At 35.2% G+C, this 19,097-nt stretch overlaps 1 protein-coding gene and 1 long non-coding RNA gene across 3 annotated transcripts in view; one reads left to right on the top strand and one right to left on the bottom strand.

Annotated features, from left to right (window-relative positions):
* ZNF804B (zinc finger protein 804B) overlaps positions 1-19,097 on the bottom strand; it is a 210,962-nt gene that overhangs the window by 48,736 nt on the left and 143,129 nt on the right. Inside the window, exon 1 of one of the 2 annotated variants that reach the window (XM_046938338.1) lies at positions 13,179-13,435. The exons of the other annotated variant lie outside the window; for it this stretch is intronic. Within the exon in view, the coding sequence (XP_046794294.1) occupies positions 13,179-13,187 (9 nt within the window). The 5' untranslated portion in view covers positions 13,188-13,435. Of the gene's footprint in view, positions 1-13,178; positions 13,436-19,097 lie in introns of those variants that run through there. 2 annotated transcript variants of the gene reach the window in all.
* On the top strand, positions 2,601-7,263 carry LOC121112267. The gene is made up of 3 exons (XR_005856519.1): positions 2,601-3,574; positions 4,039-4,134; positions 7,192-7,263. It is a non-coding gene; the product is annotated as an uncharacterized LOC121112267 (long non-coding RNA).

The raw sequence follows: 19,097 nt of genomic DNA, 5'->3' as shown, positions 1-19,097 counted from the left end.
AGGACCTGTAGAAACCAAATGTCTCTTCATAGCTGGGATGTACCTTGACAGCTCTAGTCCCTGGGGGCAGTGGAGCTGTCAACTGAACAGTGAGTGAGGTTTGACACCATGAGGCTGGTCTACCATGTGACACTCTTTTTTATATTTGATTAAAAGGAGAGTGACCAGAGTGGCCCTATCAGTGTTCATACAATGTGCAAACCTCCTTCTGCAAATTATTTTTTCAAAAAAACCTGTAATAAAGCTGTTAATGTAATTGACTAAAGGTTTGTAGTGTCCTACCAAAGTAAAATAATACCAGGAATATTAGAAAGAGACTTTTTCAGATTTTTTTGTTTGTAAAGACAAATTTGTGTGCATAGCTACACTCCAGCCACAGGGTATTTCAGTTAAAAGTAGATAATGGACTTTTAACAAATTATAGTTTTTGCTGGTATTTCATAAAGCTCTGTAGGACAATAGGGGGATGCCAGAGTTCAGTGTGGGTGATATAATCACACAGTATACCAGTAATTTTTCCTACACACACTTGCAAGCATTGCAGAAATGAAAACTGTGACTGCACTTCAGATAGGTAATTTTCAGTCACTATATACAACAGCCTGGATAAAATCAATTTCATATGCATTGCACTTTAAGAAGTCTAGATGGGCCACTGAACTTTCTAGCTCAACAATGAGACTGCTCAAGAGCAAGTTATCAAATTTCCTTTAATAAGAAAAAAACATTTTGTTTTGCTCAGATTTTGTTCTCACTCAAATAGTGTAAAAATTCATCACTCACAAAATCAGTTTCCCAAAAGGCCCTAAACACAGACAAATCCTTTCATTTGAACCACTCTATGGTCTATGGGAAATGCAGTTCTTCATTAGCTGTGCTACTTTTCTGGGCCCGAGTCTCATTTTTAGTGGCTATAAAAATACTACAAACACATATTTGTAGAACATGAGAAAGATTATGTAAAACACCACAAGTGAATACCAAGAGGAAAGAACAAAATATCGATGTAAAAAGCTCTACTGGGGGAAAGATAAAGGGTAACTGCCACATCCTGGAGAAAAAAAGGTACAGTTAGGTAACATAATGTAATAAAATGATAAAATAGCTAGAGAATTACTGAATCCGGAGAGAATACAAATAATCTAATTTTAAAAAGAGAGTGAGTTAAATGTGCCGGAAGGACCAAAGAAATGGACTGTTAGTGACTCAGTCATTTCATTAAACTTCTGAATGTTTTCACGCCTTTTAATTTAATCCTTTGTGATCCTGGCACATTCAAGCAAGAGTTTTTCTATTCTCTCATGAGATTTTACTTTCCCCCAGGATGATACCAATACAATAATATGCAACCACATCTTTGTGACTGGGGCAGTTCATCTTCAGATGTTTCTCTGGAGTATTTTTTCACTGTTTTGCCCTGATTTTATATTTTCTTAATACTTCACAGCTCTTTTTAGTCTAACTGGGCTAATTTTGCAAACATAGAAGCATATTTTCAACTGCAGACTGCAAAACTATGTGCAACTGAAGAGAAGAACCTATCCCACTTTTTAGCTCGCAAATCCAGTAGACTTAATGATAAAAATGTGTGTAAATGACAGAACACAATTCATCCATGCTGCTGACTGTGTGTTTTCTCTCTCTCCTCCATCACTGGATTGGGCATTACACTGAGGGGAGGTTACAGAGAGGGAAAGACTCGCTGGTCTTTCTGGTAAAGCCTTTGAACTCACAGAAATGCATTCATTATTACACAGTTACATGAAGATCAGCATGATCTAAATACTGCCATTAAAGCAGCTTTTATGTCAGAAAGAAAATATACATGTGTGTGACTGACAACAGATTTTGTGTTGTGTGGGATCTGGTCTCAGAGTAGCAACGAATGCTACCAGCACTGTGCCTTCAGCTGCTTCATCGCTTATGATGCTGAGAAGGAAGACAGAAGAGATCAGAACAAATTAAGAGACAGAATCAATAAATTAAATGATTCTCTGTGTTACGTTTTTTAAAATAGAACTGTCTTTGCTGTACACTGGTGCATCTCTGCTGCTCTTAGCACATAATTCATTAAAGTACCTAGTAATCACTATTGTTCATCTAAAACCTCAGAAAATACTGAAGTTGCTGGAATTGGAACACATACATTGTATGCACTGAAGCACTGTAAGCACTGAAGTACTTGCCTCCTGACACTCTATATTGTCTGGTTTTGAGACAGCAAAGTCTGCAAAACTTCCATCATTTCCTCATTTTCTAACTGTTTTGTTGTTGTTGTTGTTGTTGTTTTAATGGGCTGTAACACTTAATGTCAGAAAAATACAACAAATCATGTTTTTTCTGTTTGTTCCACAATGCTTACCAAACTTTCACAAGGCACAGATCTGAATCTAGAAGAACAACCGAGCTCGAGGGCACTAAGAAGAAACTCATTTCCAATTCTAAAATGTGACCTAAGCACCAGCTCTGCATCCAGCTGCCACTGGTGTACTGCAGGAACTGTCTTTGGACATGTCTGTGAGAAAACATAAGGGTTGGCACACGTACATAAACATGGGTGTTCCTCCCATGCTTCTGGCATGTGAATGTCACCTATCTTTTGTGGGCTCAAGAAAATGAACACAGTTTTAGTGATCATCTCTATCATCTAAGAAAAGGGATATTTAAGAACTCTGAAGTCTGATCCAGTATACCAACACTGGCTCTTAGATGTCATTCTACCATCTGCTTCAGAGACATCTGTGTACACCTTGACCACAACAGTATAATCAAAAAGTCACAGGAGAAGTTCATATATGCCCCAAAACTGCACAACACTGTGCAGTGCTACAGCAGTTTAGTACAAAATCAGAGAAAAAGAGTTGAAAAGCCCTAGCAATGAATGATCAGATTATGAGAATGGCAGTATGCAAAACAGACATTGCTAGTTTGGCCACTGCTGCTTAATTTACATTTCCTCACAGTTTTATCAGTGAAATTTTTGAACAGATAAACTTATTTCACTTTGTTTTAAAATTTTAAAGCTGTCTAATCTTATAACTCAGTCAATTTCTCACCTGGCCCCATTAATTACCACTAAAGAATCTAGAAGAAAATATAAGGGGAAAAGACAAAGGAGATACTTTCTGTACCAAGGGCACTGACAATAGAGCAGTTAATTGCTAATACTATATTTGATATTAGAAATTTTATTTCAGTCTCCTGCGTTATCTACAACGCTTAGATCACAGGCTCAGTGCTCAGGAGAAGTGCTTCAAGTTGGTTTTCTGAAGGGTCTCTGTGTAATCTGCTTTTCTTATGTACGTACCTGTGTGTGTCAAAATTGCCCAAGCACATAGGAGAAGCATGTTTTAAAATTCAGCCCCAAACTTTTAATGCCTTAGGTCCCCTTATCTATCAGCTTTAAATTGCCTTGTGTCATTTGTGTCACAGGATGTTCTTGAGGATATAACTGATTAAATGCCATACAGTCTAGCAGTGATGGAGCAACTGAATCCTTCGAATTCAAGGTCATTAAATGAATTCTTAGACTGTCAGGCTTTTGAAAAGAACTGAAAATGAGAAAAAGGATTCAGTAAGTTTTGAAACATTTAATATTTTCAATCCTGTTTTGAAATGAAGCTGTCAGAGTGGCCCAGGTTAATTATCTTCAAATCAAGATTTTCAGAGTGTGATAATGGGTGATTGTACTAGTCGGGTACAAACTCAATTGCTTTAAAGTATTTTATTTTTTTAATAAACCCACTTATGTTACATGTTAACAATTGTGAAGAAGATATTTCTTTTATTATTCAAAGGTAACAAATTAATTATGATTGATTTTATGTGGCCAGGAACATAATTGGTTGGCTGCTGGCTAACATACTTGTTTCCATTCAATTGAATGAACTTCATGGAGTTATTATCATAGTCTAACACAGACTACCTTCATGCTACCTGTCCACTCTCAGGATATCTCATTCTTTCTGGGTTTAAATTGGCAGTTTTGATTCATCAATGTTTTTTGTATATTCATATATCTTCCCATTTTTTTTTCAGGATCTCCCAGATGTTTAGGGACAGTCACCTATAAACATCCAAGTCATGAGGTTACTCTCCTTTGCATTGCTTTCCTTTGCTGTGATACAAAACTAGGTAATGTATTTTCTCATTGTTCTTGTTTTTGTTATGTTTATTTGTTTGTTTGTTGGTCTGTTTGTTTGTTTGTCTGTTGTGTGTGTACTTTTCTCTACATTCTGTCTATATCCATCTCCTATCCTTTATATTTTAATTTAAATTATAACAAATCCAGTGCAGATACCTCCTGGCTATTTACACAGCACTTGCCACAAAAGGCTCCAGCTCCAAGCCTAGTATTCCCAGATGTTACTGTAATATAGGCAGTAAAGATAATCTCATAATTCCCCAAAGCTTCAGTCCTGACCACCACGTGCTGGAAGCATTCCTCTTTCTTGGCACTATTCAGTCTTTTTTGTCAAGACAAATGCCCTGAAGTGACAAGGGCTGTACTACACATGTATGTCCTTTCTGGAATCTACACTTTGCATAATGAGTGACATACAATGGTAGCGGTCTGTAAATTTACATGTACACACAGGCACATGCACAGATAAACACACACGTAATTTCTGAGGCTCAAGTGTTACTGGAATTTATTACTGAGTTTCTGCACCACTACAGACATTTATCTACTATAGTATGATAACAAATCCCTACACAGATATAACTCTATCATTTGCATATCTGATTGGAAAGTGCTGAGTCCCGAAATTTTGCATCTCCATATCCATGGTGAAATCTCATTCAGCATATTGCTTTGCCATAAGTGAATTGTTGTTGATCCTACATAAATACATTTTCTTGACTTGCTTCATCTATACAAAACTTCAATTTGGTCTCAGACAGGGCTATCCATTTTAGACTTCCTTTACAACTAAAAGAGAAATAATTCTCACCTGAACAATGACTCTAGTAAAACAGAAGTCCTAAAACAGGTGAGATAAAGTGTTCTTCATGTAGACAGCTTGTCATGAAAAAGAAATAGACACTTGACTTTTATATGGCAAATTTAAATTAGATTAATTGTTTCTGGGATTTCTTTTTGTCGTGCTTTTTCTCTCCACTAAAGATGAATAAGGTTATGTGTCACTATGTCAGTATTGCTCCTGAACGCCATGCTGTGAGCATGGCCTGTGGGGAGATTATGACTTTTGTTTACCACTCCATGGCTAGACATTATAGACGGTTATCAAACTTGCCTTCTCAGTAGTCTTATTTTATTTTTTAATCCTGGCAGAGTCTTTTAATTATATCTTATCCCTGGAGCTCAGCAAACCTTCATATCCCTAATACTCTTACAATCAGCTCCACAACCTGAAAAGTATTTAATTTTGATCCTGTATAAGGGACTATATAGCCTTATTTCTATGTGAAAACAACTGTAAATATTTTTCCCCAAAGTTTTTACTAATCATTCTGAATGGTTGAATTTTAAAACATAGGTCACCTCAGCATTTCTCTCCACGCTCTAATATCCACAAATGTTGAATATCAGAACTGTAAAAAGGCTCATAATGGATTATAATTTAATACATCTCTGCTCAGGGATAATAAATGGGATAAGCACGCCATTTGGAAATATATTGGCCTTGGTAGATAGAGGCTGAGACAAAGCACACTGAACATCCCTGTTTATTCTGTTATATTGCCAGTGGAATCATAATTGAGGTCTTGGCTTGTGATACTAACCAAGAACAAACCACATGGCTTCAGAACTAGATGTCAGGCAGGGTGTACATGCACCATCCTGTGTTAGAGAATTTCACTTGCCTGTGAATTAAATTATTGTAAAATTAATTTGAAAAAATGAGTCATATTGGGACGAAATGTTTATGAGCACTGATTCTAGTGAATGAAACTTGTTTAAATGCTACTAAGCTGCAGTTGTTTAGCAAAGATATTTCCTGAAACAGTCTACGTATAAGGAAGAAAAATATTAATAATTAGAGACTTATATGCTTTATTGTTTGATAAGTTCTTCATAACTGACTGATCATCCTTTATCATGCTGGAGAATATGGAAGATGATTGCAGTGCCAAAATCAACATTGTAACTTCTACAATTCTAGGAATGTTTATTTCCAATAGCAATGAGCAGCAATAAGGTTGTCATCAGGGTATTCTGCTCCAATTACATGTAAATGCCTGTTTTCCCTTCAAAATTCCAAAAAATGTTTGCATCCTTAAAAACACTGTCTTTGAAAGCTTAGAAATCAATGAGGTGGTTGGCTAAAAACATAACTTCAGTATGTTACCAAAGTAATAAATTCTCTAGCAGGATGAAAAACCTCTCTGAAACTTACTAAAATCCACTGTTGCAGTTTTGTAATAGCTCACTTCTAGTGCTTTTAGGAAATTTTATTATTCAAAAGTTATTGGTAAAAATTAGTCTCTAAAGGAACTAACTCCAAGACACTGTTTTAAATAAATATTTAATCCATGTCAATAACTTTAAATATTTTTTCTAGGTAAGAATTCTCAACAGAGGAAAATTCTACATTGATTGTCTTACTTATTATCACATATAGGCTGTCTCTTGCCATAGCCTGATGTTTTAATTTTGTGGTACATTTTAATAGATTTATGTGCTTCTGACATAGTTAATTCTTTAGGGTTTTAAACCATCTCATAAGAAGTATTTACAAAACTGGCAACAGTCTAAGTTTCTAATTCCTTATATAAGCTGTACTGTACACAACTGTCAAATCAAATTAGATGAACAAACATTTTGTTTGTAAGTACTAAATGGTGCACTGAAGAATAAATCAAACAGTAAATAAGTAAATAAAAACAGACATTTTTGTCAGTTTGTGCTGTCAGGTTTTCATTACATCATTCACCCCTTGTTCATCCTGCATGAAGCTGTCATATTAAGAAGAAAATACAGCCTCATAAGAAAGGAGTTATTTAAATATTTATTTATTTATTTATTGCAAATAAGGACAGGAATAATGAAAAAACAGACTCTGTTGCCAAAAAATTGACACTGATTTTAATTATCATTACGCCATTGGTTTCAGCAAGTATGATTGCTAATCATATCAGTAGTAAATTGAATATCTGTGTCCCCTTTTCTACTCATTCAAACCTTCTTCCACTAGCATAATTGCAATTATTAATTATTTTTATCAGAGTTCTACCCAATAGTCCTAATCAAAATACAGCATAAATGCAGATGAAGAGGAAAGCTCAGGTAAGTTTTGTGAAGAAACAACAATGACGACAGAAACTTCTTGCTGCTCATGCAAATCTGAGAAATGCCATGACTTCTTACTGCTTTTTTTAGGCACAAATGTGTGTCAAAATGCAGTTAGCCAGAGTTCAGTCTTCCATATTCATTTTGCAAAGACTACTTCTGGCATGTCTAGCATTAAAGTTATAGCAAATGTCAGGGTTAACTTAGAAAGATTAAAAAATCTGGATACTGTGACAGATGGAAAGCCTCCTGTTTGTGCAGGCAAAGATTTATTCTTGAGAATAACTAAGTAAAGATTAACTTTATCTATGCATTGAGTTAATTTCTGTGAAAATTACTGTGAGAAACATAATGTTATGAGTTATTCTAAAAGACAGATTTAATTATTTTCAGTGATAACTATATTTGTATCAAGAACTGGGGTGGGGGGGGAGGAACCTATAGCAAAAGGTCAAAAGGACAATCATTTCTTATCTAGGGCTTTTTAAGCATAAAAATAACCATATTAAATTTTTCACTAGCGAAATTATTTATAAAGATGGATTAGTGGACAGAATGAACTAAGCAAACCAATATCATTTATACATCACACTTAAAATGTACACTTTAATAAACAGATGTAACCATTACATCTTGATATCTCTACAGAATTCATAAGTTCTCTAATTTCTTTAGCTCAGAGTATGAACTGAGAATTTCTTCAGATCTTTTTCTTCAGTTCTTTTTCCAGTCATTGATGAAACCAACTCAGCATTTCTTTTTGGTCTGATTGTTAATTTTTTAAAGTGATATGTAATATGATCACAGGTAGTCCACCCCCTGGGTAGAGACTGAAAGAACTAAAGGAAAGGAAGAGCTGCTAATGTTCTGTTCTTTTTATGATAAAGCTAAAGGATTACAGCATCAGGAATTGTCTGCTCTGCCTACACAATCAGGAGATTTACACTACCTCTTAGAAAAGATTTCCTTGTCAAATGGGGAACTCCAAGATGGCTGGAGTGGAGCATTTCCTCTGAGAGGAAAGAATGAAGGACCATGGCTCACTCACCATGGGAAAGGGATAGCTTTGCAGAAATGTATTTCTGCAGTATTTCCAGGGGCTACCAAGAAGATGCAGCTGGGCTCTTCACAGTGGGAGGATGAGAGGCAGTGGGAATAAGGTGAAAAAAGGAAGGTTCATACTGAATAGAGGGTAAAACATTTTCTTGATGAAGACAATCAATCAGAGCCTAGACAGTGGTATACACCTAGAGAGTTTGTATGATTTCCACCTTTGAGACGTTCAGGAGCAGACAGGAAGAAGCCCTGAACAACCTGGTCTGATCTCATGGTTGACCTTCCTTAAGAAGGAGGTTGGACTAGAGATGTCCTGAGGTCTTTGCTAACCTTAATTATCCTATGATTCCTTATGTCTGTGACATCAGCCTTCATGCACCTGTGTTAGAAACGATAACAAATTCATCAAATATAAAACTTCTAAATTCTCGTATAAATATTTGGATCCTACATATCATGTAGAGGCTTGCTTAACTTCCACTTCAGGGCATCTTAGTATTTGCTTCTTTGCTTAACACAGCTGTGACACTGAGTAGATGTATTATGTTGACATAATTGTTATCTGAGATTTTTACATATTCACTGAAACAATATTCTAAATACAAAAGATAATTAAACTTCAATGAAAATGACCTACAAGAAAGGAACAAATGTGGTTAGATAGACATGCATAAGCAAAAGAAAGTTTACACAAGCATGGGCTGCATATAATATAATGTCTTCTTAATGACCTACATACTTCTACATTTGTTGGGGTGTCATAGCTATATATTTATATATACTGACATTTTAGATATTTTAATTATTGACTTTATGCAATAATTTGCATGTATTTTAAATGACATTATTATACCACCTTTTTTTCCGCTAGATTTAAAACACATTTTTTAACTTTTTCATTAAAATTATTCCAAAAGCTAAGCAAAAAATTAATGCAGTATGTATTGTTCTAATCATTTTTCTTACTAGCAAAAAATGTTCTGTCAGTACACATCATGATATGCATGATACATGTGGTACAAATTTGACTTTCTTTTACAGTGCATGAGTCTCAACAGTGGACCATATGAGATTGTTGAGGGGAGTCCGCTAAAAAAGAGCAGATTTACTACTTAGTTCTGCTCTCAAAGAAAGACACCGTACAGCATGATAGATAATGATGCAGATGCAGATTACAGTGATTGCAGTTGAACAATAAACTTCTGAATAATGTGATTTTGTTCAGATTCTCTAACAAAAGCAGTGTTAAGTAGCCAAAACACAGGTATTTTCCTTTAAATTGTTTTCCGTGTCTTGTTTTCAATAGCTTTTATTTCAGAAAGTCCTGACAAGTGAGTTGATGGGTATTTCTGTACAGAATAGTGTGATAAAGCAAGAGACAATTTATTCAACTTATCCCTAGTGACAATAAAATTCAGTGTTCTGTCAATAACTCCCCCTTTATCATGTTACTCTAAGATCTATGATTAGATCAATGAGATTGTTTTGACAGTGGTTTTAAATATATACTATATATATGTATAGATATATTTTTTAATGTAGAAATAAACAATCTCATAATGGTCCATCTTCACAGGAAACAGAGGGAGAAGGACTGTTCTAAATCCATTTCATTTTTGGTTTTGTATTTTGAACACTTTATCAGAATGTTGTATAAACTATAATCACTTACACTAGCATTTCAACTACATTTCACTGAAGGTTCAGAACTGACAAATAGCTCAATGTGAACTTCCATGTCTAAGTGACAAAGAATGCATTTTTTAAGCATTAAAATGAGGACACTGTTAAGAATGAGTAAATTCTTTCTCATTACATATTTTCCAAGTTTACATGTTTAAAAATTGCTTTTGTCCTAGAAATGTTTGGTTAGTTAGTCATGCATTCCTAATAATCTCAAAAAAATTAATTAAGCAAGCCACCACATTAAATTTGTTGTTTGCTTCAACCAGAGCTGTTGCAAAGAATTTCCACCATAAACATCCTATTAATGGGAGCACTAAGGGGAAAATATTTCACACCAGTCCTTTTTCCTCTGTGCTGGCAACCATTGAGGGTATCTAGCTGTCACGAGAGATTAAGCGAGAGGAGGGCAGGTAACATTTACCCATGAAAGGAGATGAAGAAAGACAATAAGTGGAAGCAGATAGCATGTCTTGATACCACTCTTCTCACAGTGGCTTTTATATTACTTATCCTAGAAGTAAAGTAGTATTATAGTTTGGTGGAACATCCTACTCGCCTTGCTTACTGATGACATAGCTTCAGTTTTCATAGTGTAGCTCCAGAAAGCTGAAGCCTGATAGAATGTCTCTCATCACCCAACATGTATTTAAATGTTTCATAGGTCCAGCCAAAGCAGAAGACTTTATCACCAGGCCTGGTGATTTAATAAAATGACACATATATCTGTTATATTATAGTTCAGTCTTTAGATTATTGCTTGCTAATCTAAACAGCACTTTCTTGTCTTACATCCACTAAATTTAAGTGTATCGTTGATTAAACGATTAAATGATTAAATCTGGTTTCTTTGCTAAACATACATGCTAACTTCAAATGTTTTCAAATGTGATTTCTGATACCTGTAGAATGCATAACTTTGACAAAATATATTTCATTGACAATGTATTTGTGAAGCTCATAGGTCTGAGATGAAATGATCACATTTTACCTCAGATTTTTTCAATTCTTTTAAATATTTTAAATATTTTATATACCTATAACTGGTTAACTTCTGCATATGCTTTCTTCCACTTCCTCCCCATTTCTTTTCATTAATGATTTTTGTCCTTTATATTGAAACTGGAATCTTTCAGGAAAATATGTTATTTTCATAAGGCGGTGTGTCTTTCCGGCTATTTGATAAATATTTTCTCATATCAAATTCCAATTAAAATTTTTGCTTTTTGGGGGGGGGGGAGGGGGGGGGGAGGAGGGGGCGGGGGGGAAGAGTTAAAAAGAGGGGCTGAAAGTTAACTTTTCTGAAGCACTTTTTGCATTTAGCCATTTGGAACAATCTTTACTTTACTCTTCTGAGTATAGCCATTATCACTGAGCTCTAGGCCATCAAGAAGTTCTAGTGAGGGAATTAATTAATATTTATGTATTACAATACTATGCCAAAATGAACATTTAAATGGTAGAAGTGAAAAGCACTCATCTATCTTGTTTTCTGAGGCTAGAAAGAAAACCAGTATTTTCTGCTTTTCCTCTATTAAAAATAAAATAAATAAAGCAATCAGATATAATAAAACGTGCTCCAAGGACCAGCTATGAGTGTGCACAGGACACTGTGTATACTGTGCTTCTTTTAGTTGAATAGTATTCATTGAACGCATTATTTAGAAAATGTCAGTTTTCAATGAATAATTTATTCAATTTTGTTGTTATCTTAGACCAGCTTTCATTATAGCCCATAATGCAGTTCTGAAACAAAGAACGATGAAAATGATAAATCCAACTATTGCTAGGATATCTTAAGGCATGAAATACCATCAGTCTAAGCTAAAGTTAAAAATCTGGTGTTTGCAACTCACATTCATTCTTTCTTATTACTTCTTGTGAGTTCTTTTGTTTTAGTTCCTTTCTTCTTTTTTTCCCTTTCTCCCTGCTTTCTACTATGTTTTGCTTCTCCTTTCTCTACTAAGTATCTTCAAAATGTCCATTCTGCATTTTGTATGTCCTTTTTGTACTCTGTCACTCATTTGGCTCTGTCAACAAGCCCTTATTTACTGAGTAAGGATAGATCAGCAAACCTCTCAAGCATGAATGGATCCATCATGAAATGCTTCTAAATTTCCCAATTTCCCTCTCCTGATTCAAACCAGTGGAGTAGATCTATATTAAAAGATTTCTAGGAGCCATTTTATCTCCTTGACAGTTACTGGAAAATGTTTACAGATCTGTGACAACTGTATTTTAATACGTCCTACTTAAAACCATCATCTGCTTTTGTCTGTTCTTTAATTCAGACTAGGAAAATCCCATAATTAATTTACTAAGTTTGCTTGGCAACACAGACGGAATTTCATAGTACTATGTAGGAGAGAAAGAAATATGAATCAATATAGATCTTTGTATCAATCTTTAAGCAAGCTATAAAGTCTGTTATGCTGAAGCAGCTTCCATCAAAGTCAAGTAAATTAAATATAAAAGCAGTAAAGTTCTTTGAAAACTGCAACTTGTTTTATCAAATCTCTACAAGAAAGAGATAAATGAAGCTATTATGCAAAAATTATTTTAAAAATTCAAATGTATTAATGTAGACAGTTCTTTTCCACATACCTTCCTTATTTCCTAGCTTGTAGGAAAGGTTAAAGCATTGTTATAAACATATAAGTGATGCTTTAGCAAACTTACAGAAAACATACCATAAAATATGCCTATTATAACTGACATCTGTTCTGCAGCGTCAAAACTGGACTTGTAAAACATCACCAATACTGTCTTAATGAAGTCTTTATAATAATTCATTTTATTCCTTCTCACAGCATGAAAAGACACATGTTCTCTTCCACCCAGGCATTATACATTTTGCAACTAGTGTAATTTTTACAGAATATAATTGAAGCAGTAATCATGAGCTATGTGACACCTTCCACAATTATTCAACAAATTTTCTTCCATTGAATGATATTATCTTTAAAATTATTATCAATTTATTAGACTCCTCAGTAATACGTGGAAAAAATGCAGTAGCTTAAACACTCATTTTTTCCAAAGACAATTAAATGAAATATAAAGGCCTAAATATTATGCATCCTTCCTAAATACAGCTTTAGCTGAGAACACAGGATAGTAACAAATCCACCTTAGCAGCTGCATTATGATATCACAAGTAAGTTTTAGAATAATATTCAAGTACCTGTATCATCTGTTATGAAAACTGCAGTGCAGGCATATCGCTATTTAACAGAAAGTCAAAATCACAGCTGAAGAACAGCACAGAAAATGATAACAGACCTTTTCTAGGTCTCTCACTAACTGGCTGTCGAATTTTCTAGGTAGATTAACTCATGGAAGATTAAAACAGAAGCTTTGCTCAGAGTACCCACCAGGCAAGAGAAAGCAGAATACAGTGTTCCACTTACAATAATGTACCATGTAAAACCAGAAAAGCTGATTGGCAAAGCAATCATCTTAAAAAGGTCCCTGTAGACTATAAATATAACACAATTATATTTTATACTGGCACTCTGTGCCATGACGACAACCCATTAACTCAATCAGAATAATGACAGGAGGGCCATCAGAATGATAAAGCCGTTCTAATGAAATGCAGACAAAGATTAAAAAGAATTAAAAGTGACAAGTAAAATCCATTAAAGGACAGTCTTTAGCTACTATAATCAAAGGATTATTACTTACCTTGTCAATTAACAGCTGTGTGTCCATTTTTTTTTCACACAACACAAAAGACTATGCCAAGTGTCAAAAAATCATTATTAATAAGAGGTCTTTATTTTTAATTTATTTGGTTTGTGCATGTACATTGCAAGACCTCCAAACAAATCATGTACACTATTTCAGCAGCCATACCACACACAATTAACCACAGTGTTCTGTGCCATTATTGTCCATACAACTGAGTCTTACTAGAGAAAGACAGTAATTACAAATGGAATCAATTGCAAGTTTATTAATCAATGCCTTTTACTTGTCTCTAACACTAGAAACCCTATGCAGGCAGAAATGACCTATGTGTTTTTCACTCATTGCCACCACTTTACCTACATATATGCCGCAAATATTTTGCAAAACGGGTGATTCCAGCAAGGTTAGACTCCAGGAAATTCAAAGGCAGATTAGTTTCTAGTTCACTAACATTTCAATTAATTAACTGTAGAAAATAAAATAATAATTAAAAAAAAAACATAAAGAAAATAAAACTTCTTAAACTTGTGCCTTTGTTTGACAAAAGGAAAAAGTGGAGTGCATGGGTAAAATGTCAACACATATTGCTTTACATGAACAGAACATTGCATTACAAAGCTGTTCACAATGAATATTAGACAAAACAAATAATTTTACAAGATGAAGGCATAAGAGGTTTTATTAAAAAGGCTTCCTTTTTTTTTTTAAGTACTTGAGAAAGTATGTGTCATAACTCCATGCTTACACATCCATCTCTTGTTCACCAACAAATTACTTCCGTTGGTCAAATTTAAATATTTAGTTATTAATTCAGGTTTGCTCAACATCACAAATATAACTGCATGGGCTTAAACTTCTATTAATGCTGCATTACTAAAAGCAGAAAAATACTTTATGCTATTATGTAGACACTAAGAGACATTTCAGACAAGCAACATGTCAATTGCACACATTTCAATCCATCCAGTTAAAACAAGAGTAATCATAAACAAAGCATAGACCAAAAACATATCTGTGCTATCTAAATAAATATAGAATACATAAACATAGAAAACAAATCATGAAAGACTGGAGTATCCCATTACTGAGTGTGCGTGTGTTGCCAGTTTGGTTGACAAACAGATATTTAGTTTTTAGTTTTTACTTCACTGATCACAGTAAAACCAGTTCACTAACAAATATTGTAGTTTTCCTGTTTAACACCTCTAGAAATGGAAATAGACACCCATCAGTATCAAAAACCAAACGAAGTCTCCAGGTTCATCTAGAAATTGCTTCAATTCTTTCCCATTGACTGTGAAATCACAACAGGAGTTCCATGTGTGGGCTCCCCTAGCTAGACTCTGTTAGAAAAATAATTATTATTTCACAAAGTCTTTCTCAGGAACTTATCAGCCAACTGGCCAGTCTGGCATGAAAATGTTGAAATGTGAGATGTTCATGCTCCAATGTGAGATACTCAAGTAACTTTTAGAAGGTACCAAGTATCTCTTCTCCCCAAGGAAAAAGAGAGAACTAGCATTTTTATGAATTATTATTTTCTCACACTTCACTTAAGGAGAAAAGGGTATGAAGAACTTCCAGATCTTCAAGGAAGATTTTTGAGGGAGTTCAGTTTTTTATTTTCACCTTTATCACATCATCTGTATCTAATAGTAGACGATGTATTTTTTCCTGTTTTCCCATGCTGTATCTCACAAATTCTCCATCCCCAAGTTGTTCAAAGTGTTCTGCTCAGTCTGTGCCTGGATAGCAACTATTTTCTTTGGCTCACTGATTCTACCACACAGTGCCATGGATGTTGGAAATTTATTTTTTTTCCCTTTGAGTCTATTCTCACAGCTCCTTTACAGGATTTTTTTTTTAGCAGTCTGCCTAGAAGTGCTTGTTCATCACCATTCAAATCTCTAGAGACAAACCCAGTCAGAGTGGCTCTGTTAGGAAACTCGTCCCTTAGCTGTTAAGGGACGTGACATTTCACAGACAAATGTTACAGTGTGTTTTCCGCACAACACACAGAGAAGGTAGATATGACAGTATCAAAGATGTGTGTGTTCTAGCCACTACTGGAGATTCTTTTGTAGAATAAGAAATCATTGTAGCATTTTCCTCTCATATCTACAGAAGTCAACTTTAGCATCTCCCACTTTCTTTCAAAATAATGGCAAACCTAAGCAGTTCTCTATTGGTGATAAAACAATGTCTATTTATAATAAACTGTAGGATATAATGTGGGAATGTGGATAATGCAAATATGAGATGTGACTATGCCAAAAAAATATTTTTTGTGTAATTCTTTTTATTCTTTTCCATTTTTTAGCAATGGCCTTTCTACCACTTACAAGGTTATTCATGGCAGAGCATTTAGCACTACTCCATCTACAGCTTCCCATTCTCATCCTAAAAGAAAGCCTACAAAATATCCTTGTAAGATAAGAATTGGGAATTAAAATATGCAATCCTCTGAATATTAAATGTCATGGAATCAGCAAGTGGAATCAGCAAGTTTGATGATTATATGAATCTGGGAGGCGTCGCTGACACAAGAAGGCTGTACTGCCATTCAGCGAGGCTGAAAAGTTGGGCAGAGAGAAACCTGATGAGGTTCAACAAGGGCAAGCGTAGTTTCTCCTCTGGGGAGGAAGAACTGCATCAATCAGTACAGGTTAGGGGCTGACATTCTGGAGAGGAGCTCTGCAGAAAAGGATTTAGGTGTTCTGGTGGAAAACAGCATGGCTATAAGTCAGGAGTATACCCTTGTGTCCAAGAAGACCAATGGTATCCTGGGGTGCATTAAAAAGAGCATGGCCAGAAGGGTGAGGGAGGTGATTCTCCCCCTCTACTCTGCCCTGGTGAGGCCACATGTGGTTCAGTTATTGGCTTCTCAGTTCAGGAAAGACAGGGAATTTCTAGAGAGAGTCCAGTAGAGGGCCACAAAGATGACGGGGCTGGAGCACCTCCCTTATGAGGAAAGGCTGAGAGACCTGGAACTGTTGATCCTGAAGACTGAGGGGGATCTTATCAGTGCTTATATATGCCTAAAGGGAGGAAGTCAAGTGAATGGGGACAGCCTCTTTTCAGCAGTACCCAGTGACAGAACAAGGGGTAACAAACACAAATTGGAACACAGAAGGTTCCACACAAATTTGAGAAAAAGCTTCTTTACCATGAGGGTGACAAAGAACTGAAACGGGCTGCCTAGAGAGGTTGTGGAGTCTTCTCTGGAAATATTCAAAATCCATCTGAACTCTTTTCTGTGTAACCTACACTAGGAAACTTCTTTAGCAGGGGGTTGGACGTGATGATCTCCAGAGGCCCTTTCCAACCCCTATGATTCCAAGATTCAGTGATTAAGTTATGCTTGTCTTCTGACATAACTAAATGATCTTCTACTCTACTGCTTCCTACGGTTAGTGACAACCAATTCTTTCTGTCCCAAAGAAAAGATACTGACACTCTCTCCCTTCTCTTTACTCAAATCCCTCACTGCTACACATATTTTAATGTTTTTCAAAAACTAATGACTTGAGATAATTTACTTGAATCATAAGACTTTCAAGGCAATTTTTAGCACAAAAGTTTCTCTTTCACTGAGACAAAAGGAAAATAGGAATTTTCCTAAAAAAAATTCTTTTCAGTAACTATCATTTTATCTGATACAAGATGGCACTTCTTGGTTTAACAGCAACAAAGATGTTAATTTTCTACATTAGCTTTATTTGTTAAAATTCTGATGTTGTTGCTTGCGAGACAATTAAGTAAAACTGATACCTGAAGGTGAATGCTAGGAGATTCTCTCTTGTGGAATACCAGATCTAATAACCTTTGAGGCTGATTTCAGCAGACACTGGTGGGACTCTGGGTTACACCAAGACAGCTCTTGACTGCGTAGTTTCTCTGAAAGTTACACCTGAATGTGCAGTTAGTGATAGGGGGTAGTTTAAATGAGTTGCAAAGCATATATCTGTAGCAAAAAAACCCAGTCCTCTTAAACTTCTCACATCCAGAGTAATTTTTGGAAATGCAACCTTTATTTTATATTTTTCTACCACTGAATTTTTTTTGAGGTTAGATATAGCACTCATGTACTCAAAGCACAAATAAACTTCACCAGCTGTATAAATTTAAGGATGAGGAAAGGAAGTAAGATTAATTCATATGCTTAATTTAATTATGTACAAATATTATATATGTGAAAATAATCTAGATTCCTACTGAAATGTTAAAATTTAGGCACATGACAAGGTTCCTTCATAAGTAAGAATCAGTGAAGACTTGATTCTAAAAAAGAATTGGACTTTTTTCCCTTTGTCAATGGCAGAAGTAGTTTAAATTAAAAGGATAGATGATACAATAAAAGAGAGATGGAAAACTAAACAAATATAAAAGTTGATTACAATCATTAAAGATTGTAACAGTTTTAAAAAATGTTTCAGTATATCCTTTTATGTTAATAACAGCAACAGTAAAATTATGTTGTGCTATAAAACAGCTGCTGCTGTTCCTTTTTCTTCTAATAGACAAAGGTATGTTTTATGATCTTTAAAACAATTAAAAAGCTGTAAGGGAAAAAAACTGATAAAAATAATTATGAGCAGAAAATCAAGTTATTAACTGATACTGTGCTTCAGAAGTTCATTTTAAAATGTATTGCAAGTCTTTAAGATGTTTGCAAATTACATTTATTCATATAAATGACTTTAACAATATTTCCAATAGAAATGACAGGAAATTCTCTGAAATTGCACCATCAGAAGAGCTGAAGTCAGACAGGATTTGTAGTTGCAGTGAAGGAAGCTACTGGGACATTTGTCACAATTTTAACAGTAAGATCTAACCATAGAATCGCAGTATGGCTTGGGTTGAAGGTACCTCAAAGCCCACCCAGTTTCAACTCCCTGTCATGGGCAGAGTTACCAATGACCAGATCAGTCTTCCCAGGGCCAGATCCAATCTGACCTTGAATGCCTCCAGGAATGGGGCATCCAACACTTCTTTTGGGCTACATGTTCCAGTGCCTCACCACCCTATGAGTTAATAATTTCTTCCTAGCATCTAACCTAAATTTCCCCTTGTATGGGAATTGTTGAATCACAGCCTGAACCTCTGACTGATCACCTGAGGTGAGCAATGAGTCAGCTATGGGAGCACAGGTGAAGGCAAATCAGCTGTGTGACCAGAAGAGGTGGAGCCAGGCTCCACCTCTCCTAGACCCTGTTTGAGGGCTGACTGCCACTAGGGAAGGATCTCTTTCTGGAGATTGCTCCCTTTGGAGTTTTTTTTCTTTTTCTGTGAGCCCAGGACAGAGAGCCTGAGCACAGGTGAACATTTTCATTTATTTTTGATTATCTCATTCCATCATGATAATCCTTCTAGTTATACAACCTGTAAAATACAATGCACATGAGTG

Source organism: Gallus gallus, chromosome 2, assembly GCF_016699485.2.
Source record: "Gallus gallus isolate bGalGal1 chromosome 2, bGalGal1.mat.broiler.GRCg7b, whole genome shotgun sequence".
Classification (NCBI taxonomy): Eukaryota; Metazoa; Chordata; class Aves; order Galliformes; family Phasianidae; genus Gallus; species Gallus gallus.
This window is presented reverse-complemented; position numbering and strand designations above follow the sequence as displayed.